Source organism: Giraffa tippelskirchi, chromosome 5, assembly GCF_054371585.1.
Source record: "Giraffa tippelskirchi isolate mGirTip1 chromosome 5, T2T-mGirTip1v1.2.pri, whole genome shotgun sequence".
Lineage (NCBI taxonomy): Eukaryota > Metazoa > Chordata > Mammalia > Artiodactyla > Giraffidae > Giraffa > Giraffa tippelskirchi.
In genome coordinates this window covers 112352842-112375220 of record NC_137279.1, presented here as the reverse complement: position 1 = coordinate 112375220, position 22379 = coordinate 112352842, and the positions used below count along the sequence as shown (strand labels likewise).

The window sequence follows — 22379 nt, the reverse complement described above, 5'->3', positions numbered from 1 at the left end:
AATCCCTGGGTTGGGAAGATACCCTGGAGGAGGACATGGCAACCCACTCCAATATTCTGACCTGAAGAATTCCATGGACTGTATAGTCCATGGGGTCGCAAAGAGCTGGATACGACTGAGTGACTTTCACTTTTCACTTTCATGTGATATTAATTATTATTATATATGATTTTTATTTGTCCTCTAAATCCCCCAGAGCAGGGACATTGTTTTCTCTGTTCTCTGCTGTACTAGGACAGGGCCTAATGCTCAGTTACTATTCAGTAAATATCTGTTGAAGGAAATGAAGGACAGGAAGGAGGGAAAGAGGGAGGGAAAATACAGAGAAGTTTTTAAATCCCATATTTCAGTAGTATTTCTAGTTCATGAGAGTCTCTGGGCTCCATTCTCCTTCATTTCAACAGAGAAGTGGAAATAAGTTGGAGCTCCAAACACCTGCATCCCCCACTAGCCCCACACGTCCTCAGGTAACCATGTGCTTGTTCCATGCTGGTTCCCGGATGTTGCAGGTACATGGGTGAATGGGCCTCTGTTCCTGGTTGGGCCCGTTTCCCCTGTGCTCTCACATGGAGGGGCAGCTGATGGGGTTTATGGTGTGCTCCCTGTGTTATTTCATTTTATCCTCATGACAATCCCACAAGGTCAGAACCTCATTCCCATCTTTTCAGGTCCAGAAGCTGAAACCAAAAGAGGCTGTCAGTTCAGTTCAGTTCAGTCGCTCAGTCGTATCTGACTCTTTGCGACCCCATGAATTGCAGCACGCCAGGCCTCTCTGTCCATCACCAACTCCCGGAGTCCACCCAAACCCATGTCCATCGAGTCAGTGATGCCATCCAACCATCTCATCCTCTGTCATCCCCTTCTCCTCCCGCCCCCAATCCTACCCAGCATTAGGGTCTTTTCCAATGAGTCAACTCTTCGCATGAGGTGGCCAAAGTATTGGAGTTTCAGCTTCAACATCAGTCCTTCCAATGAACACCCAGGATTGATCTCCTTTAGGATGGATTGATTGGATCTCCTTGCAGACTCACGACCTGCAAGTGGCTGCAGGACTCAGGCCCAGGTTCCCCTGACTCCAAATCCCATGATCTTCCTGCGACAGTGTGGTGGTTGAGAGATTCTGGAGTCACATTATATTGGTGGTTGGGACTCCGGGCCTCCACTTTTTGACTGTGTGCTATATTTCATCAATCCCAAGATGTGTAATTTTGCAGTGTCACATCTTAAAATCAGAATGTGCAGTCAATGTTTCAGATGGGCTGTTGGTCAAGTGGGGTGGTGACCTAGTTGGGTGAAAACCTTCCATGGACCCTTTCTGGTAAGTTCAAAAAAGTACCAGCACCAAAAAGTCTTAAGTTCAATGAAATACAAGTAATGTATCCCCTCTGAGCCTCTATTTCTTCATCTGTAAAATGGGGATAAGAGTGGCAGTAGCCTCATACAGCTTTTGGTGGGGTTAAAGGAAATAATGTCTGTTCCACACAATGACCGGAGAAGGCAATGGCAACCCACTCAAGTACTCTTGCCTGGAAAATCCCATGGACAGAGGAGCCTGGTGGGCTGTAGTCCATGCAGTCGCGAAGAGTAGGACACGACTGAGCGACTTCACTTTCACTTTTCACTTTCATGCATTGCAGAAGGAAATGGCAACCCACTCCAGTGTTCTTGCCTGGAGAATCCCAGGGACGGAGGAGCCTGGTGGGCTGCCGTCTATGGGGTCGCACAGAGTCGGACACGACTGAAGCGACCTAACAGCAGCAGCAGCAGCAACACAATGACTGCTATGGATAATCAGCCCTCAAGGATAGCCTATGTGCTGCTGGTCTTTTAAAAACTATTTATTCATTTGTATGGTTGCACTGGGTTTTAGTTGTGGCAGTCAGGATCATCAGTTGTGGCATATGGGATCTAGTTCCCTGACCGGGGATCCAACCTGGGCCCCCTGCATTGGGAGCATGGAGTCTCAACCACTGGGATCACCAGAGGAGTCCCTGTGCTGCTGTTGAAATTGTCATTATCACCACAATCCACTTTGTCCCCAGCACCTAAATTCTAGTGGAAAGCTCAGGTGTCTGTGGGGCAGCCATGGTGCTGCTCTTGCTTGCACACTCACTGGGCGTGCATTCCCCCTCACATGACTTGGTAGAACTGAACCAGAAGCTTTTGTTGGCACTGGCCTCTCCCATATTTTCCAGTGCCAGTTCCTCCCCCTGTGGACCATCTGCCCCTTTTCCTGCTTTCCTTCTTCCTTGACTAAGAAAACAAAATACCAACTGCAGAGAACACGCTCAGTAAATGCAACAGGAAGGTGAGATGAGATGTAGAAGATTCCACTGGCTCCTTTGCCCGTGTGTTGCTTGAAATGGTCCTCCAGCCTCTAGAAGGCTCCACGCCAAGACCATGCCCATCCAATGATTACTTCTCTGTGGTGTGGATGAATCCTGCTTGCAAAGTGGAGACAAGGAGGCACAGATCATGGCTCCTATATGAAAGGCAAAATGTCTTTGAGTGATGGCCAAACTTCTTAGTTTATGTTAGTTTCAAACAGCTGCTTGGGGCATCACATGCTCCTGGGATCAGAGAATCATGTCAGAAAATGGGAAAATTTGAAGCTGAGAAATAACATCAGATTCTAGAAAATTTGAGGAGTTCAAAATACATCAATTCATTGATTCACTCACTTCATTCATATCATATTTATTGAGCACATGTAGTAGTAGTTGGTCACCAGAATTTAGCCTTGGAGAAGCAAAGATGCGGTCAGTTGGGATAAGAACTGGGGACCACAGCACAAAGCTGGAAAATCTGTGAAATGGAGTCAGAAGTGGCCGTTCTGTTGACTTGATGTTTCAGGAAGCTTTTCTTTCGCTTTCTCCTTCTATCCATGTGATAACCAGATGCAGTTGGTCAGTAAGAGCTGTTCCCTATTTTCCAGATGAGTCAGGGCTAGAAATCTGTCTTCCAAAGCCTAGGGTCCTCCCCACATGTGCTGCAGGGCTGTGCCAGATTAGAGCCCCTGGCTGGGCAGACAACTTTTGGTAGGTTTACCATGTCTCTGCTCAGAGCTGTTAGCTTTTCTCCGTCACATCTTTGTTTCAAAGGAGAAGGCCGAAGTTCCGATTTTAACATAGGAAGCAGGGAAGCAGGTTGTTCTTGGAGGGTGGGCAGGCAGAGACTTCGGAGCATCTGTGAATACCATGTCCTGTCCTGTGTGCCAGGCCCTGCTGGGTGTGGGGCAATGGGGAGGGGCACAAAGCTGATCCATCTTGGGTCCTGCCCTCAGGGAGCCTTGTGGTTCGAAAAGGAAATCAGACCTTGAATAACTAGCTATACTAGAAAGCCAAATGGTACAAGTAGCAAATAGTCTTACAAGAAGTGTGCTGATGAAGGGAAAGAAGGGGATGTTCTTTCTCACTAGATAATTGTGGAAGGCGTCACATCATTGCTGGGCCTTCAGCTGGACCTTCAAAGACTAGAAGGTCGAGGAGGCAGAGGATGAGGAGTGGTAGGTGGGCCGGGGAGGAGGGGAGCCAGGGCCAGGGAGGTGGAAGGGGGCCCACAGGAGGAGCTGCCATGGCGATGCGATGGCAGTGGGTGTGGGGAGACATGGTATCTCCTTCGAAGGCCTGGAGGAGATGTGAGCTGGGCGCCTGGTGCTGGCCTTCCACGGAGAGAAGGCCTGAGTTAGAGCACGAGGGTGGGGGAGGACAGATCTGAACCCACTGACAGGACTTTGCGATGTGGGGATGGAGGGTGGAGGAGGGAGAGGCCAGGAATGTGCTGGCGCCTGGCTGTGCCTCCTGGGCGAGAAAACCCAAGGTGAGTGGCCAGCCCAGGCCAGGGCCTGCCAGGAGCAGTTTGTACCAGCTGACTGCCAGAGGTTCCAATAAGATAGTTAAAAGTAATTCGGAGGACAACTTGGGTCTCTAACAGTCCGATCTGTATTGGACTCGGTGGAAGCCCAGAGGCTGTGAGGTAATTAGAAAAAGTGTGTGTGTGGGCCACCACGGCTTGTCACCTGGAAATCAGGAAGCTGTTAAGTTCCCTGAGAGGAAGGGACCTGACCTCACTTCCTTCTCACCACTGGTTAGTCCTGAGTTGGACTTGGCTGTATGGCCAGGGAGCTGGGCGTTCTCCACTGGTCTTCTCTTCTGGGGGCCCACGGCTTCCCTGTGGTGTGATGGTGGTTTAGTAGCTAAGTCATGTCCAACTCTTTGCAACCCCATGGACTGCAGTCCGCCAGGCTTCTCTGTTCATGGGAGTTTCCAGGCAAGAATACTGGAGTGGAATACATTTCCTTCTACAGGGGATCTTCCTGACCCAGGGATCTAACCCAGGTCTCCTGTGTTGCAGGCAGATTCTTTACTGCTGATCCACCGGGAAGCCCTGTGATACAGGTTTGCATTTACAGACTTGTAAATGCAAGTACTCTCTCCAGAGTACCCACCCACCCAAGGCAGCAAAACTGAGCACCCTCAGGGCTTCAGTGAAGTCAGTCCTCGGGGTCTGTGGTCCCCTTGGTTCCTCTGTCCCCAAGATAGCAACTTGTCCACTCAGTTCACCTGGGAGACTCACATGGAAACTGACTCCTTTGAGTTTGCCCTTTGAGTTACCAGGTACCACCTTACTGACCTCAGGAGGCATGTGCTCAGAGGGTTCCCTTTCCCCTGCTCCCCGCTCCTGTGGGGTGGAGAGGCCCCTGGCTTGGCCTTGGTTGCAGGGTGAGCAGCCACACCCGCCCCCCGCCCTGGGGGTAATTACTGAGTGAGTGCTGTGCTTGAAAGATTGTTGTGGAGCCATCAGCCCTCCGGCCTCGAGATATTTTTACCTGTCTGCCTCCTAGTCACACTATTTTTTTCTCTTTTTAAGAAGATTCACAGTTCATTCGCCCGTCCTGCTTCTCTCACATGCACTATTCTGAGCTGTAAGCTGCATCTGTTGCTAAGTGACAGATCTGGCAACCGAGGGCTCTCTCAGCATTCGAGCCTCTCTGCATTGTGTTTTAAGTAGTTGAGGCATCCTTTCGGGGTGTACCATGGCACTGCATCCTCTGATGTGCCTCTTGGGAAAGCACCCTTACAACCCACCCCATTTACTACGGGGGGTAATCCGAGAACAGAGGGCTGGTGGTCAAAGCATCACCACAGTGCCCCAGTGAGCTCTCATCCGGGAGAGGATGGCCTGACAGACAAGCCCAAGTACCTGCAGTGTCTGGTGCCTGGGGCAGGTCACACCTTGCTCACATGCATGTGCAGGAGGGGCACTCCCTGGGTATATGCAGAGCTGAAAGGGCCTCAGAGATCATCCAGACCTACCCATTGCACACACAGGAAAAGCAAGGTCCAGAGAGGTCAGGTTGATGGTGCCACTTTGCACAATTGGCTGGTGGTTGGTCAAGCAAGACCAGCACCGAATGGGCCTCCCATTGCCTGGATCACCTCTGGCTCCACGGGCAGCAAAGGCAGGGCAGAGAGGAATCTACCTGCCTGGATCTTCTCTGATTCTGGTGCTTGTCCCCGGCTGTGCTTCAGGGTCGCTGGGTACACATTGGATTCCCGGGCCCTGGGCTGAAAGCTCACCTTTTCCGGCACAGGGTCTCCAGGCTTCAGGGAACTGGAGGGCAGTTAGTGGAGAGGGCAGGTTATTTGAAGTCACTGCTGCTGCCTCCCCTTTAGACATGGAGAGAGCCTAGGAGTGAGGAGACCTGGGTTCCGGCAGCTGTGTGATGGTGGCCACGCCCTGTCCCACCTGGGGGCACAGCTGTTCACTGCACTTCTCGGGCCAGGCTACGAATCCAGTGAGATGATAAGAAGAGGTGACATCTGTGAGCACTTGCTGGGGGTTGGGCCCCCTCCTGAGACCTGTACAACCTGTCCTCCCCTCGACATTACCAGGTGGTCATGCTCTGTTCACTGGAAATCAGCTCAGTGAGGGGAAGAACCCGGCCAGGCTGGTGGCTGGTGAGGAGTGAAGCTGAGATCCGAACCCAGGCAGTTTGGCTTCGGAGCAGAATCACCACCTCATACTGTGCCCATGGACTGTGTAAAACATGTTGTTAAATGATTTCAAACTATTCCAAATATGAGCTATAGTTCTATTCATAATATTGCCAGGCTTCACTGTGAGGCCATGCTTTTTTTTTTAATCAGTAATAACATTGCTGATCTTCAGGCCTGGGGCCTGGCCCCATATGGCCCTTACCTGCTTTCCTTTGACCCCAGGACCAGGTGGGTGGGCCTGGACCTCGCAGGGTGCTGCCCCACCAGCTTCAGAGTGCTGCTATGTCTCGCTAGCAAAAGAGGACATCTCTGCGCTGGTGGTGTTTCACAACGCTCTCCGCCCTCTACCCCACTCCACCCGCAAACTCATTTTGGCTTTTCCTGAGGAGAAACAGAGCATTTATGTAATGAAATATAAATAGGGGGACTTACATATTTTTAAATGAATTCATTTTAAATGAGCAAAGACAAACAAGACCAGAATTCCAGATTGCGGCCTCCATCCTTGGGGTCCTTCCTGGCGCCAAGCCCCATGCCAGGCACTCTGTGTATATCTGCTCATGGAATCCTCACACAGCCCTCTCTGGGAGGCAGGAGCTGTCATCAGATAGAACCTTTTCACCCAGGAGGGGCCTGACACTTGCATAGTTCAAGTGAGGTGGCTGCCCATCTCTCTCAGGGCACCAGCCAATGTCTTTACAGTTGGCAGAGTGGGGGCATAGAGGGGTGGAGGTGAGAGGTGGGGAAGGTGTGGGGTGGAGGGCAGGGGCTTTGAAGTCAGACAGGCACTTCATTCACTCACTTAGGCACTTGACATACATTTCCTGAGTGCCTCTGCTCCAGTGTCCCCTCCTCAGGGATACCTTTCCAGATCAAAACATTGCAGCCCTCCAGCTTGCCAGCCACCTCACTCTCCATCCCGTGTTATTTGTCATTATAGTAAAAATCACCACTGGTTATTTTGTATGTTTATTTCTTTGAGTGTCTGGCCTGTCCACCAGAAATAGAACCTCCACAAGAGGAAGCTCTGGATTATTTTGTTTGCTGCTGTATCCCTCACACTTAGAGCCTGCTACAGAGAAAGTGAAAGTGTTAGATGATCAGTTGTGTCCAACTCTTTGCGACCCCATAGACTGTAGCCTGCCAGGCTCCCCTGTCCGTGGAATTTTCCAAACAAGAATACTGGAGTGGGTAGCCATTCCCTTCTCCAGGGGATCTTTCCAACCCGGGGATCGAACTCAGGTCTCCCGCATTGCAGGTAGATTCTTCACTGTCTAAGCCACCAGGAGAAGGCACTCAGTAAATATTTGTCAACTCAATGAAATGAGTGAGTGATTGAGTGAATGACTGAATGAAATGGGCTCTCAATCCAGGCCTTTCTGACTTCACAGCCCCCAAAGAAGATACTGTCTTCTTCCTGTGTTCCACCTCCTGCTAGGTCTGACCCAGTGGCTTTGGGCAATTATTTCCCTCTCTCTGGGCCTCAGTTTCCTCATATATAAAATGAGAATGTTCCTAGGATCCCTCAAACTTTAGTATTCCAAACATTGGACTCCTGTAATATGAGGAGATTCATGGGTGCAGAAGGTTCCAGTCCTGATGGCAGCCCAGCCCAGTGTCTCAGCTTGCAAGTTTGCGGCAGCACTTTGCTGATGGCTCAGAGGACCCCAGGCCCCATACTGTGGTGCAGGATGTTCATGCACATCAGTGATGTCTTGGGAAGAAGGAAGACGCTCGTATTGAGCTGATGCCTGTGGTTTCTGTGATGCTGTTGTGGGTACCCTTCTCTGGATTTATTAGAATGTGCCAGTTTTGTCCTTGAGCTCTCTCAGTTTACAGTGGTGCCTTCTTCCCTCCCCCTCTTCTCGTGCTGGTGGCCAGAGCTGCCACTCACTAATCTATTTATGGGCAAATGTGTTGTCGAATTGGCCAGCCTCAAGGTAACTTCTGCTGACTTGCAGGAATCCCTGTTTTCTCCAGTTGTGACAAGATGAACAGTACATCATATCTAGTGCATTCCAGATTGTTCTGATCTAATCCTGCTGCAGGCTGAGTGCCTGCAGGGAGGCTCTGAGTTCAGGTGCCCTGGTGACTGCGCTCATAGGCGGGACCTACCTGACCCTCCTCCCCAGCTCTAGCTTTTTATAAAACTCCTAACATAGCTGAGGAATGACAGACTAGTTGGACAAGCTGCCATCACGTGTGCCTTAGGTTTTGTTCTCCATTTGAGGGCCTGGGGACCAGGACCTGATGACTGGGGAGGGGGAGGGGCTCATTTTGGCAGCCTAGGCAAGAACACAGGCCTACCCCTGGCACAACTCCTAGGGGCACCATTTGCTTCTGTAGTATAGGCACCATAGCAGCTTGGGGGGAGGCTGAGGACTGGAGGGCCCACAGACATACAATCCCACCTTGCGGCACCCTCCGGGCCATGATGGAGTGTTCAGCTGACCCACTGTGAAGCAGAGTCCCAACCGAGAGGTGCATTTCTTATAGGGAATTCTGAGGTCTTTCAGGCAGTCTGGCTCTGTCCCAAGACCCTGACTGTGCCTAGAGTAGAAGGGGACAGTCATTAAGAATCACTGTCCTCCTTAGATGAAGAGGACAAGAAAGTGTCACTTGCTTGTGTGATCCAAAACCTGGCCTGGGGAGGGCTGGCTAACCCTGAAGACCAGGAAGGACAGTTGTCCCCATCTGCCAGGTCTCCTAGCTTCATTACATGTATAATAGGATTTGGCTGGCCAGGTCTCCTCAAAGGTCAGGTGTTGGGTGGAATCAGCCAGGAGGTCTGGGTCAAGGCCAGCAGGAGGGGCAGGTGTGTACACTTCTGCTACACAGAGCTCTTGCCCGAGGGTTGAGATGGCACGTGCAAGGGGAACAGAAGCAGCTCCTTCCTTAGTGGAGTAATGACAGAACAGGATGATTTACATCCCTAGAAACATGCAAGGCAACTGCTGGCCGGGGTGTACATGGTTTAATTTTAAATCCTCCAACCTTCCCTTAATGAGGAGGTGCTTTGATACAAGCAGAGTGTTGGGATCCTTCAAAGGACTCATTTCCTTCGTGCTCTATTTGTTTAAGGGAAAGCAGGAAAGATGGATGGGGAATGGCAGGAGCAGGGGAGAGTTTTGCCTCCCCCGCCCATGTTGTACAGACATTATCTGCTGTAAAACTGTCACAGAAGGATGGAGAACTGGCTCTTGGCTGTGGTGGCCTTCAGATAATGTCACTGCTGAGCGATGACCCAGGATTTGTTGGCACTGAGCAAGCATCTCTAGGTCTCTGCTGCCAGAATCTTTAGCTGAGCCTGGTCAATGCTCTTGCCTGGGGAATGCTGGTGTCCAGGGGCCCCATATAAGAGTGTTAGCCTTTTTTTTTTTTTTTTTTCTTTTTTGCAAACATGAATGTCCCTCTGAATCACTTGGAGTTTCTGTAGAAATACATTATTCAGTAGGTCTGGGGTGGGGCTGAGAGTCTGTGTTACTGACAAGCATGTTGATGCCACTGGCCCCCAACTGCATTTGGAATGCGGATGCCGGTTTCCCTGGGTCCCACCAGGTGGTTTGACTAAACAGAACACAAGAGGGCTAGGACTTGGCTACACCTTGTGCTGCCCTAGGAGGGGAAGGCGATGGAGCCCTCCAAATGTTCTTAAACATTCTAGAATCTATGATGGTGAAAGGTGGCCATGTTGTGATGGATGACCCTTTATTTGGGTTTGGTGTATGGTGTTACCCCTTCCATCAGGCTTGCCTTTCTGATGATGCTCAGCTGAGAAGGCCCTTGGGGAAACTGAGGGTGCAGACCTTGAGGCCCTCAGTGGCCCTCACTGGGGAAGAAGGCAAGCTTGAAGTTCAAGGCCACTGACCAGCTTCTGAGTGTGTGAGAGGGAGTTGATTGGGTCGTGTCCACTCGGGCTCCCCACCTCTCTGGTGTGGTCAGCAAACCCTCTCCTGCTCTTCTGGTTTCAGAGGTCCCTGGATGAGAAGGAGCTGACGGCAGCCGAGTCCCACCTTCTCCACGTGCTGGGAAACAGGGCTGTGCCACCCAGGGGGCCCAATGCCGAAGAACAGCAAGGTGACCCAGCGCGAGCACAGCAATGAGCACGTCACAGAGTCAGTGGCCGACCTGCTGGCCCTGGAGGAGCCCGTGGACTACAAGCAGAGTGTCTTGAACGTGGCCGGTGAGGCAGGCGGCAAGCAGAAGGCAGCGGAGGAGGAGCTGGATGCGGAGGACCGGCCGGCCTGGAACAGCAAGCTGCAGTACATCCTGGCCCAGATTGGCTTCTCTGTGGGCCTTGGCAACATCTGGAGGTTCCCTTACCTGTGCCAGAAAAACGGAGGAGGTAAAGGGTAGCCCTGCTTGTCCCGGAGGGCCCTGCATGTGGGCTGGACTGAGGGGAGAAAAGAAACACCCCTTTATTTATTTATTTTTTTTAATAAATTTATTTATTTTAGTTGGGGGCTAATTACTTTACAATATTGTAGTAGTTTTTGCCATACATTGACATGAATCAGCCATGGGTTTACATGTGTTCCCCTTCCTGGACCCCCCTCCCACCTCCCTCCCCATCCCATCCCTTTGGGTCATCCCATTGCCCCAGCCCTGAGCATTTGTCTCATGCATCAAACATGGAATGGTGTTCTGTTTCACATATGATAATATGCATGAGAAACACCCCTTTATGAGGTAGAGCCAGGGCCCTTGTAGGCTGGAACTCAGGACTCCAGAGTGAGACTGAGACTCTTCCCCAGGAATGGCTAACAGCTCTCAAGAGGCTGCAGGCCTGAGGAGAGAATGTGGGCTCTGGCCCTGGACGGCCTGGATTCAAGTCCCAGAGGAGCCGTTGGCTCTGGGACCCTGTACAAGTTGCTTCATTTCTCTGTGCCTCGCTGTCCTGCATCTGTAAGATGAGAATAATAGTAGTTCCTGCCTCACAGGATAGTTGGGAGAATTAAATGAGCTTTATATTTATAAATAGAATGCTTACCACTATATCTGACTGGGCTTCCCAGGTGGCACTAGTGGTAAAGAATCCGCCTGCCAATGCAGGAGACATAAGGGACGTGAGTTCAATCCCTGGATCAGAAAGATCCCGTGGAGGAGGGCATGGCAATTCACTCCAGTATTCTTGCCTAGAGAATCCCATGGCAGGAGGAGCCTGGTGGGCTACAGTCTATAGGGTTGCAGAGAGTTGGACACGACTGAAGCAACTGAGCATGTATCTGACACACAGTAATGAGCAGCCGTTGGCCATTATTATTAAATGCTTATAGATACCAGGCACTGTCATAAGCTCTCCCTGGATATTAGGCTGAAATGCATGAAACTGCATCTTGGAACAGCCAAAGCACCAATTTCATATGGTTCAACCATTGTATTGTCCCCAAAAACCTATGTGAGGAAAAGTTATTATCATCCTCTTATTACAGGCTGTTACTTGAGGCACAGAGAGGTTAGATCACTTGTTCAAGGTCACACAGCTGGTGATAAAGTCAGGATTCAAACCTGGACAGCTTGGCCCCAGAGCCTGAGCCCTTAATCACTACACCTGCTGCCTCGCAGATTGGAGGGGCCCTCATGCTGCCCCTCCAGAGGGGGATTCACTGACCCCAGAGGATATTGCCCCCTGGTATCAGACCATTTCTACTCACTATTCTAGCTCCTGGGGTGGGTAGAAGCCCCCAGGCCTTATCCCCTAGCACCTCTGAGGTAGGCTGAAATGTTCCAAAGGCAATTTGCTTTGAAACCAGGGGGAAATGAACCAAAAATAAGCAAAAAAGTACCCAGTGAACTTTGACAATTCCAAGCTCAGACCTCTGGTCCTGGGAAAGTGATGTAGCCAGCAAAGAACTTTCTTGCTCCTGGGTCCCTGTGCCCTGGGACTGCCATGCTCCAGCCTAAAGGGACAGCCATGCTCCAGCCCCAGCTCTACAGGCATTTTAGCCCTGTCACTTCCCTCCCTGCCCCATGGATCTGCCATGTGGCCTCCCCCAGAGATGCAGCCCTATTCAGAGTCCCTCCCTCCCCTCTGGGATGCTCTCCCTGGTCCAAAAGACAGAGCCTGGCTGGAGACTTCTCCTTTGCCGGTTGTGTTGAAGGGCAGGGAGTGAAAACGCTCACCTGACTTAGGGCCAGAAAATTCCATCTTGCCACCAGGGCACAGTCTTTTCCCTCTGTACTCTCCTTGCTTTGAAGATCTTTATTTTTACTCACCCAATAAATAGCTGCTGATCAGAGCTTTCAATCTGTATGGCATGCCGTGCTGTCCTGTGCTTAGTTGCTCAGTCGTGTCCGAATCTTTGTGACCCCATGGACTGTAGCTCACCAGGCTCCTCTGTCCATGGGGATTCTCCAGGCGATAACACTGGAGTGGGTTGCCCTGCCCTCCCCCAGGGGATCTTCCCAACCCAGGGATTGAACCAAGGTCTCCCACATTGCAGGAGAATTCTTTACAGTCTGAGCCACCAGGGAAGCCCAAGAATACTGGAGTGGGTAGCCTATCCCTTCTCCAGGGGATCTTCCTGACCCAAGAATCGAACCAGAGTCTCCTGCATTGCAGACAGATTCTTTATCAGCTGAGCTACCAGGGAAGCCCCTGTATGGTAATGGGCAGGCCCAAGTCACTGAATTGATATAAGGCCAGCCCCAAGCAAAGATACAAAGGGAACTGTGTGATTCCCTCAAGTGCTGTGAGATGTTAAAAGCTCAGAGTACCCAAAATGACTTCAGAGGGCACGTTGCATTAGGGGCTCCAGCTGGTAGCCTCCAACTGTATCCTTCATGGCTGAGATAATCAGTCTGCCTGAGCATTCAGTGCTGAATCACAGAGTCCTTCTCCCTGCCACATATTCCACCACCCCTTTGCCCCCAGGCAGCATTCTTGCCAAAGTCTGTTAGTTCCCAGTGTCACCAGACCGTTGCCATGGCACTAGACATCATGAACAACCCCCAAAAGAAAAGCATTATCAGGTCAGGACTCTGAGCTCCCCATTCCATGCCCCTACCTTCACTTCCCATCCTTTCTAATTCCTGGAATCCCTCTTTATCTCTACCTTTAACTCCTACATTTTACTGGTTTTTATAGTCATCTTAAACATTTTAGTCATCTTAAATGTGTTTTGGAAGGAGGCAGATTGTCATAGGAGACGGTTGGTCTGAGAGTCAAAACTCTGGTTTTGAGCCCTGAGTGATCCAGTGAGAATTGCTTAATTTTGGATGGAAACTCCAAAACTCCGCCTAGCTCCACCAGATGTTGACAGTTTCTTTATTCTTCATCCTTGCAGTTTGCTTGTTTTTCTCTTTATTTTCATGAGAAGTAGGCAAATGGTCATCAAGTGCGTACCCTGGGTAAGTCACTCATTTAATCCTCATGGCAGCCCTGTGCAATAGATGTACAGTTGAAGCGTATGAACTGGGCATTTTCTTAAGTAAAAAATGATCAAATATCAGCAATTTCATATGATTCTACCTAATATTTTCACCCTCTTTACATACATAAGAAAACAGTGGCACAGAGGGATCAAGCAATTTGCCCAAAGTCACAGAGCCAGTAAGTGGTGGAACCAGGACTCAGGCCCAGAAGGTCTGACTTCAAGGTCTGGATCTCAACCCCCACTCAGCATGCATCTCAACAGTCTGAGATCAAGGTGGTCTTTCAAAGCCCACCTTGGGGTTTGCTATTAATAGCGAGACATGCTAGAGATCCAGGAAGCCTCAGAGATCCCAGAATCTAACTCTCTGTAGCCATGTTCTGCTAAATTTTATAACTCCCTGAACAGTGCTCCCAGCTGTTTAGACTGATGACCTTAGGCCCTGAAAGCCACTGAACCATCAAAGTAAATTCAGATGTGTCCCCAATTGTATTTTCTAAGGTAAAGGAGGGTGCATGTCCAAATGATTTTAATAAGGGTTGATATGAAAAAGCATCTGTGATGAACCCAGGCAGAATGCTGCTCATCCAGCCTGCAGTCCCCTGAGCCCTGTGGTTAGCCAGACCTCAATGTGTGGAAGAAACCTCCAATCCAGTCAGAGTCCTGGGGCCTGAGTGGTGGCTGGTGGGGGCCAAGTCTTTGCAGCAGGACCTGTCTTTGGACAGCAGTTACCTGGAGACTCTCCCTAGTTCCTTGGGAAGAGGAGAAAAGCATCCACAGAAGATGCTATCCTACTTCTCTGACCCTTGAGACCTGTCTCCCTGCACATCTTCCCCGACCTGAGGACTCGTGGGTGAAATACAAAACCAGGGAGCCTGTGTCCCTGTGCTGTCCTTCAGATCACTCCTCTCCTCTTCCATTTCCCAGAGCTGGAGACCACGAGACAGAGCTGGGTTAAAAGACAACCAGGGGTCCTTCAGGCCCCCCTCCTTTTATAATATGATATAGAGGCTCGTTAGTGACAAGTTAAATGTATGTGTTCATGTGAGCGTGTGCACATGTGTGTTGCATGAAATAGATGGTCTTATATAAGTTGCGGGGGGTTGCTCCCCTGGGCGCCTTTTCTGACTAGCTCCATTGGACCCACGCCCCTCTCTCAGCATGTGTGTGCTCAGTCGATCATGTGTGATGTGTGTGCACATGCGGACAGTGCTCAGGTGAACCCAAGGGTCCCACCAGCTCTCCTGGTCTAGTGTCTATGCCTTCTGTGACCCAGATAGCCCCACTGCACACCCTGGTATAGAATGGCTAACGATGGGCTGTTGCCAAGTGCCAAGTTGTGGGCCCCAGAGATGCCTGACTCCTGGGCTTATTACACGTATTGGGATGTTGCATTATGGAGAACAGAGCAGTGTGGCTGGGGGGTCTTCTGGAGGCTCCCAGCTTGCAGGGCTTGGTCTGGGGGTGCTGGGCGCTGGAGACACCTTTAACAGACAGGCAGGGCTGTGCCAATAGCACTGCTCACAGGACTGGGTTGTTGGCACAGCTCTCCACCAGGGTCAATTGTCTGTGTCCAGGCATGGTTTTAATTCCTCTGCTGAATGCCCTGTCACTTAGAATCGAGATTGTGTCTGCAGTGAGACCTAAGACAACAAGCTAAATTTATTGTCTGGAATCTTTAGTGAGATCCATTCTGTCCTTTATGATCCTCCTGGCTATGCTTTCCTAAACTGCTAATTTCTCTTCCGTTCCTCCCAATTAGCTGTAGATTAATGGTGATGCTTGTCAGACCCTGTGTCCCTGGAGAGCTTCCAAGCTCTGCTTCCCTGGAGCTGTCCAGTCTACTATGTCAGCATCTGGTATCCCAGACCTGGGAAGGACGGTGCCCCAGGGTCTGTGCCTCTGAGGGGCCAGTGAGTGGGAGCTGCTCCTCTGTGGGTGGGAGGGGGTGTGAACAGGTGTCCACAGAATGTGTAGGGAGGTAGGGATGTCTGCCTCTGAGTCCAGCCCTGTGAATAGCAGGCGTTGACATCTGTCTGGCTCCTCCTTTAGTGTTTTGGGTCAGTGGAGCCAAGGGGGAGAAGGGGGTCTGGGCAGGCAGTGTGTGGTAGGTTGCATGTGTAAGCCAGAGCATTCCTGGAGGAGCACAGGGCCTGGGGACAGCTTGAGGATGATTGGAGATGTGGCTGAGGCTGTAGGACCTGGCTGCCATCCCTCCCTTACCTGGCTGCCGTGCTCCAGACGCCCTCCCACATCCCTCCCTCCTCCCCAGGTGCCTACCTGGTGCCCTACCTGGTGCTGCTGATCATCATTGGGATCCCGCTCTTCTTCCTGGAGCTGGCCGTGGGCCAGAGGATCCGCCGCGGCAGCATTGGTGTGTGGCACTATGTGTGCCCCCGCCTGGGTGGCATCGGTTTCTCCAGCTGCATAGTGAGTTGGGGGCTGGTGGCGGGCACAGGCCGGGAGGCAGAGGGGGCTGCTCTGGGGCACAGGGCTTACAGCCCAGAGTCCTGGGAGGGGTGAAGGGCAGGGAGGGAGATCCTCATCCTGAGTATTGCATCCGACTGGTGTCTCAGGACCACATACTTCCTAAACTGGAAGTTGGCACCACTGCCTGAATGATGTAATATTTGGGATTGTTATGAAGGAGGAAAGGCCTGGGACATCTCAGCCAGAGTTCCCTGGGGACATGTGGACCATCCCAGATACCCACTCTGCTTACCAGCCCATCAGCACTCTGTGAGGGAGGCCCATCCTTTCTCTTGTGTTAGAGGGTATTTTATTTGGGTAAGTGAGAAAAGGCAGCCTTGGGGTATGGTGTCTCCTTTCCAGTTTGCTGTGCTCATGAGCAGAGCTGAAGAAGGCCTCGGGCCTGTGGCCGACCCAGGAAGGGTGAGGCTTTGGAACAATGGGAGATGGCAAGACCCCACTGGCCTGGATGGGAACGCTCCATGAGGGCTCCAGGCTGATCCACAGGGCTGCAGATGAGGCCCTGCTTAGCTCTCCAGGTGGGGAAACTGAGCCTCCCTTAAGAGCAAAGCCTGCAGGAGCCTATGCTCACACCAGGGATAAACACTGGAATCTGCCTCTGGAAGGATCTGTCAGGCCAGGCAACAGGGCCAGCCCAAACCTGCCTCAGGCAGAGACTGGGAGAGATTACCCTTGCACAGATTGACACGACCGAATACAGCGCCCTCTGCTGGGGCTGGCCGTGTGTATGTGCATGAATGTGAGTGGGGTCTCCTCCTTGGACTGTAAGCATTCCAGTAAAGGCAGTGGGTATCTCTCCCGCTATATTCCCACACATGTAAGGTATGCTATAGGAGTGTCTGCTCATGCATGCCAGGGCTCAGACAAAATTGATGAAGCCAGGGTCTCTCAGCCCTCACACTGCCCAGCAGTGTCACATCCATCAGATAGCCAGGCCCCTGGAAAGAAAGGGGGTCTCTGGCTATAGGCAGGGGTCTCTGCATCCCAAATGGATGCATAAAATCTCTACATGTAGAAGCATTGCTTTCAAAGGAAACTCCTTTGACCCTCAGAATCCATGTGCTTCTGTTTTAACTACAGTTCTACCAAGGTTGGTTATCATGTTCCAAAAAATGAGAAGTCATGTCTTTCTAGAGGCAGGCTTCTGACAATACCAAAGAGAAAGCAGCATCCTGAGAGAAGGGAGGACGTGGGAAGCCAATAAGAAGCATCTACAAAACCTCAATAAGCACAGCTGTCTGGGGCCATTTACTGTGGCAGCGATAACTGGGCATGCCTCCATAGCCCCATAGGGCAGGCAGTTCTGGAATTATAATCCTGAGTCATCAGGAAATGATGGGGAAATGCTTCAGGCATCTTAGAGGAATTTCAAACTGGAAAGGATTAACATTTTAAGACTCCATTGCTTAAAGGAGAGATCTTTAATATCTGAAACATTCCTTTGTGGATTCCCCGAATAACACCTGAGTGGAGGATTAGGAGCAGGCCCTCTGCTGCCACCGTCTCATCTCTCCTCTTCCTCCTTCAAGGCTGTGCATGGGGGAGGGGAGGGGGCAGAGCTGCCTGCAGCCTGTGTGATCCCCGCGGACCCCCCCGTCTGCAGGTCTGCCTCTTTGTGGGGCTGTACTATAATGTGATCATCGGGTGGAGCATCTTCTACTTCTTCAAGTCTTTCCAGTACCCACTGCCCTGGAGTGAGTGCCCTGTCTCCAGGAATGGGACCGTGGCAGGCAAGTATGGTTCTTCTAAGGAACCCACCTGGGGATTCCAGCTGGCTCTGTCCCAGGAAGGAATCCACGGAGCCTGAGGGGAGGCTTAGGCTGTTGATGTTACTTTCTCCATTCATCCCACTCTCTCCTTCCCCCCGCTGTGTCCACAAATCCATTTTCTACATCTGAGTCTCCATTCCTTCCCTGCAGAGTTTGGGGTTTCGTTGACTTGCTGTGCCACCTTGAATAAGCCACCTACCCTCTCTGATCCTCATCTCTCCCACTTTCTTTTTCTTTCGGCCGTGCAGCATGTGGGATCTGTTTCCCCACTCAGGGATTGAACCCTTTCCCCCTGCATTGGAAGCATGGAGTCTTAACCATTAGACCACCATGGAAGTCCCCTCATGTCCCCTTATGATGATCTCTTGCCAGCCTGTCCCACAGAGTTCTTATAGGGGTTGAATGAAATAGTGAGTGTAAGAGTAACTCTGGAAATTGTGAGTTTTGTTTAGTTATTATTAACTACCCTGTGTTACTCTAGCACTATTCTGTCTGGAACAATCTATATTTACATGCCAGTCCAATAAAGGGGTGGGTGATTTATGCCACCTCATAAATGGGTAAACTGAGGCTCAGAAACAACTTTCCCATGGTCACACCATTGATTTAGCTAAGGATCTAGGATGAGAACCCAGGTGTTCGGCTTCTAGATCAGGACCTTTCCCAAGGAACTTGAGGCTAGTTCTGCCTAATCCTTCCTGCCCTCCATTGATGGATATGGGCAGGGGGATGACATGAGTGGAAATTCAGTTAGATCAGTGTGTCCTAAAGCCTCCCAGGTCCCTCAGGATCCCAGGAGTCCTCAGGATCTGCCAGATCCTGGCTAACCCAAAACAATACAGTCCCTTCCTGCTACCATGCTCAGCTGCCCTGGATTGGGGTCCAGCCGAGGAGGTGGTCCCACAGGCCCCTGTGGCCTTTGCTGCCATTTCAGTGGTGGAGGCAGAGTGTGAGAAGAGCTCAGCCACTACCTACTTCTGGTACCGAGAGGCCTTGGACATCTCCAATTCCATCTCGGAGAGTGGGGGCCTCAACTGGAAGATGACTTTGTGCCTCCTCGTGGCCTGGAGCATCGTGGGCATGGCTGTCGTCAAGGGCATCCAGTCCTCGGGGAAGGTGAGTGGCCAGAGGGCTGGGGCACCCACACTTACTCGGGGAGAGGGTGCTGCAAAAAAGTGTGGATGGCAGGGGCGGAGAACTCTGGGTCGCCCGTGAAAGGTCCGAGATGGAAGTGTCACTGCTGTAGTATTGGTCCCTGTGGACAGCCCACCAGGGTGGGTTTGTGGAAGATCATTGCCATGACCCCAGCTGCCTCCATGCTCAGATAACTCAGGGCTGCTCTGCAAACTTTAAGGAAAAAAAAAACAAACCAGGAGTATTGAACTAGAATGTTTGGCTAGACCCTTGCCCCTCAGCTTCTCTAGCAAAAATCCTAGAAAAGCCTGCTCAGCAATTTTTGGTGAAAACTAACAGCTCACTGTATATATAACTAATGGGCTCTGTGAATAGGTGGGTGCTCTGAGTGAAGGGGACTTTGAGAGCCTCTGAGGATGCAGACCAGCATAACCCCACACACCTTCTCCCAGCAGGTCATTTTCCCTTCAAATAAGGACTCTTTCTTCTTTGTCATGTATCAATGTTCATGGACTGCCAGGGCTGGAAAAGATATTAGAAATCCTATAGTTCCATCAACCGATTTTACAAATGAGGAAACTGAGGCTTGGTAAAGGGAAAAATATCTCACCCGTGATCAGACAGCCAGCTAGTCAGCCCCAGGGCTCAAACTAGAACCTTGTTTGTCTGTCTGAGGCTCCAGGTTCTTCAGTGGATATGATGAGCAGGGAGGCTAAGCCCTGGAAAGGTAGTGTGATCTCAGCCACCACCTCTTCTCTCTCCAAAGGCCAGACTAGTAGCTAGCACTTCATGTCACTGATCACACACTGCCACATTTATGAGTGCATTTGGACCACAACAACCTTCAGAGTTAGGAATCATTATACCCGTTTTATAGATGAAGAAATGGAGGCACCCCGAGGTTAAATAAATAGCTCAAGGTCACATGGTTGGAAAATGGTAGAGCTGAGATCAGACCTCAGGTGGTCTAACTCTGGACATACGTGCTTTTAACCTTTACACCATCCTCCCCAAACAGCCCTCTTGGTTTGTTTCAGCACAGTAAACTTTTTGTAAGCGTCTCCTTTGTGGGTGGCTCTGTGCCAGGCACATGGGGATATAGAAATGTTCAAGAAATGCATGTGCTAGAAAATAACATATACTTTATAATCACAAGAGGTAGGACCTTCTACTGATGCTTTTGTTTGGGAGCCATGCCTATACCCTCCTGGATGCTTTCTGTCAAAGGAGCTCCAAGAACAGGGGAGACCCTTAGGGAGTCCTCTGGAGTCAGGGACAGAAAAGCCGGCATGAAGACATAAAAAAAATGAAGAGGGAAGAGCAAAGGGTTCCTTGCCCCAGTGGCAGCCCTTGGGGGTGGGGAGGTTGCGGGCCCAGCCCCACCAACCCTTGAAAGGAGAAAACAAGCCCGAGGCACAGCCACACTGACTCCAGTCTGTCTGTGTGCCTGCTTCTGCCGTGGCTCAGTTCCAGACATGTAGTGGGTTTGGCAGCATGCCCAGGGGGTCCTGGGGCTCTGCTTTCTACTGCCATCAGAGGCAGCTCGTGCACCCCAGCTGGGAGCAGGGAGGGGGGTGCCAGCTGCAGGAGGGGCTATGCCCCACAGTGGGTCCCTGTTCTCTCTGCAGGTGATGTACTTCAGCTCCCTCTTCCCCTACGTGGTGCTGGCCTGCTTCCTGGTCCGGGGGCTGCTGCTGCGGGGGGCCATCGACGGCATCCTACACATGTTCACTCCCAAGGTAAGGGTCACAGGCTCCTGGGGAACATGGACAGCTCTGCTGGGCCTCATCTGTTTCACGCAGTTTAACACTCGCTGAGGGCCTGCTGGGTGGTGGGCTCTGTGTCGGTCGCTGGACGGAGGCACCAGGGAAGGGAGCACGGGCCCTGCATGCACGGTTCCAAGGAGAGAGACAGCACGTCAGTATGGGTGAAATCCGAAGATTCGGGGAGGAGGTGATATCTGATACAGCCTCAGGGTGCAGATAGGATTTCAGCGGAACTATATGCACGAGAGTGTGGAAAGGCACTGGACGTGTTTAAGGCCATAATAGAAAGTCAGGTTTGGCCAGGCTGTGGGGGTAGGGGTGGGGGTTCACTGAGTGAATCTGTGACAGTAGGAATCAAGAAGATGCCAGAGAGAAGAAAGCTCCCTGGGAATCCCAACTTGTACCCAGATCAGGGGAGTGGGGTGGCTATTTTATTAAAGGTAAAAGACCACGTGAATCATGATCTTACCCTTACCAAAGCCAGCCACGTCTCACTCATTTAATCCTCCCAACAGCCCAGTGAGGGGAGAACAGGGTCATGGTGCATGGCTCCCAGGGCTGCCTCAGGGGCATAAGTGTCCTGAAGGTGGACACCCAATTTTCTAAGCATGGTCTCTGCCCACCAGGTGGCCCTGTCTCTCTCTTGCTCTTCAGACCACTAGGCACAGCTGGCATGCACCAGTCCACTGAGGAATAAGAGAATTTCAAATGCACATTGGCATGCCCTTCAAGGTAACCCTAGGCAAGAAGTACATTAGTCGCCCTGGTGGGCAGGCTAGAAAGTTCAGTTCCAAATGCCAGCTGATCAGTAGCAATATCAGGGGCCTGGTGAAGCTTCAGTCTGACCTGGCAGGGTTCTGGCCCTGTGCCTGCAGACTGGACCTTGTCCAGTCCTGTGCCTTCATCTTGTCCCTTAGCAGTGCTGTCTCACACATGTGTTTGAGTAAACACACACACACATTAATGATTACACAGAAGTTCCATACAAATGACACAGGGAGAAGAATCCAGATCTGGTGGAGTTTGAAAGCCCCATTCCCTCCCAGTTCCCCTGCTCTGCAGCTACAAACAGCTGATGTTTGGGGGTGGGTAACAAGGCACAGGACACACACCCTTTCATATTCATGAGACAGGGATGATTGGCCCTTGGCATTCTTGGACGTAACATCTAAGATTTCTGTGTGAATGAGCACAGAGGTCTGCTCTATGAAGCACTTAGTGAATCTCCTGAGGCATGAGTGTGACTCTGGAGCCACCTGGCTGGGGTATGATGTTGTGAACATGTGATGTCTGACAAAGAAGAGAAAAATGCAAACCTGGATTCTTTGAGGGAAAACAGCCATGAGAAGAAAGTCAGTGGTTTTTATGAATGAATTCAACTGTGTTTCTAGAATCATGATCAGTCTACTGTGTTCACTTGAGACTTTCCGTTATACTTTGTTGAATTTTATGAGAAAATTTTATATTCTGGAGATGATCATAAATGTGGAGATTCACACAGGTCTAGTGGGCCCCTGGGTGGTGTTAGGAGAGCCTGGGACTTAACTCCAGAAGCCACTGAAACCGGTTCATAAGATTAGCTACCAGGCCCAACATACACAATACTGTTCCCTTCTGATTCACTGATTTAGCACTCTTTAAAACATCTTTTTAAGTGAAACATCTCAGACATATAAACACACATATAATAATATAATAAACATTCTTAAGAAATGAAATATTACAGATGCCATAAAAGTGCCCCTGGAGAAGGAAATAGCAACCCGCTCCAGTATTCTTGCCTGGGAAGCCCCCTGGTGGGCAGCTGTCCATGGGACTGCAAAAGTGTCGGACACAACTTAGCAACTA

The 22379-nt window shown here is 50.9% G+C and overlaps 1 protein-coding gene across 2 annotated transcripts in view; it reads left to right on the top strand.

The window, feature by feature from the left end:
- SLC6A17 (solute carrier family 6 member 17) overlaps nucleotides 1–22379 on the top strand; it is a 56516-nt gene that overhangs the window by 7353 nt on the left and 26784 nt on the right. For both annotated transcript variants that reach the window (XM_081492780.1, XM_081492781.1), the window contains exons 2-6: nucleotides 9971–10344; nucleotides 15645–15802; nucleotides 17466–17592; nucleotides 18566–18747; nucleotides 20394–20504. In XM_081492780.1, the coding sequence (XP_081348906.1) occupies nucleotides 10059–10344; nucleotides 15645–15802; nucleotides 17466–17592; nucleotides 18566–18747; nucleotides 20394–20504 (864 nt within the window). In that variant the 5' untranslated portion in view covers nucleotides 9971–10058. The remainder of the gene's footprint in view (nucleotides 1–9970; nucleotides 10345–15644; nucleotides 15803–17465; nucleotides 17593–18565; nucleotides 18748–20393; nucleotides 20505–22379) is intronic.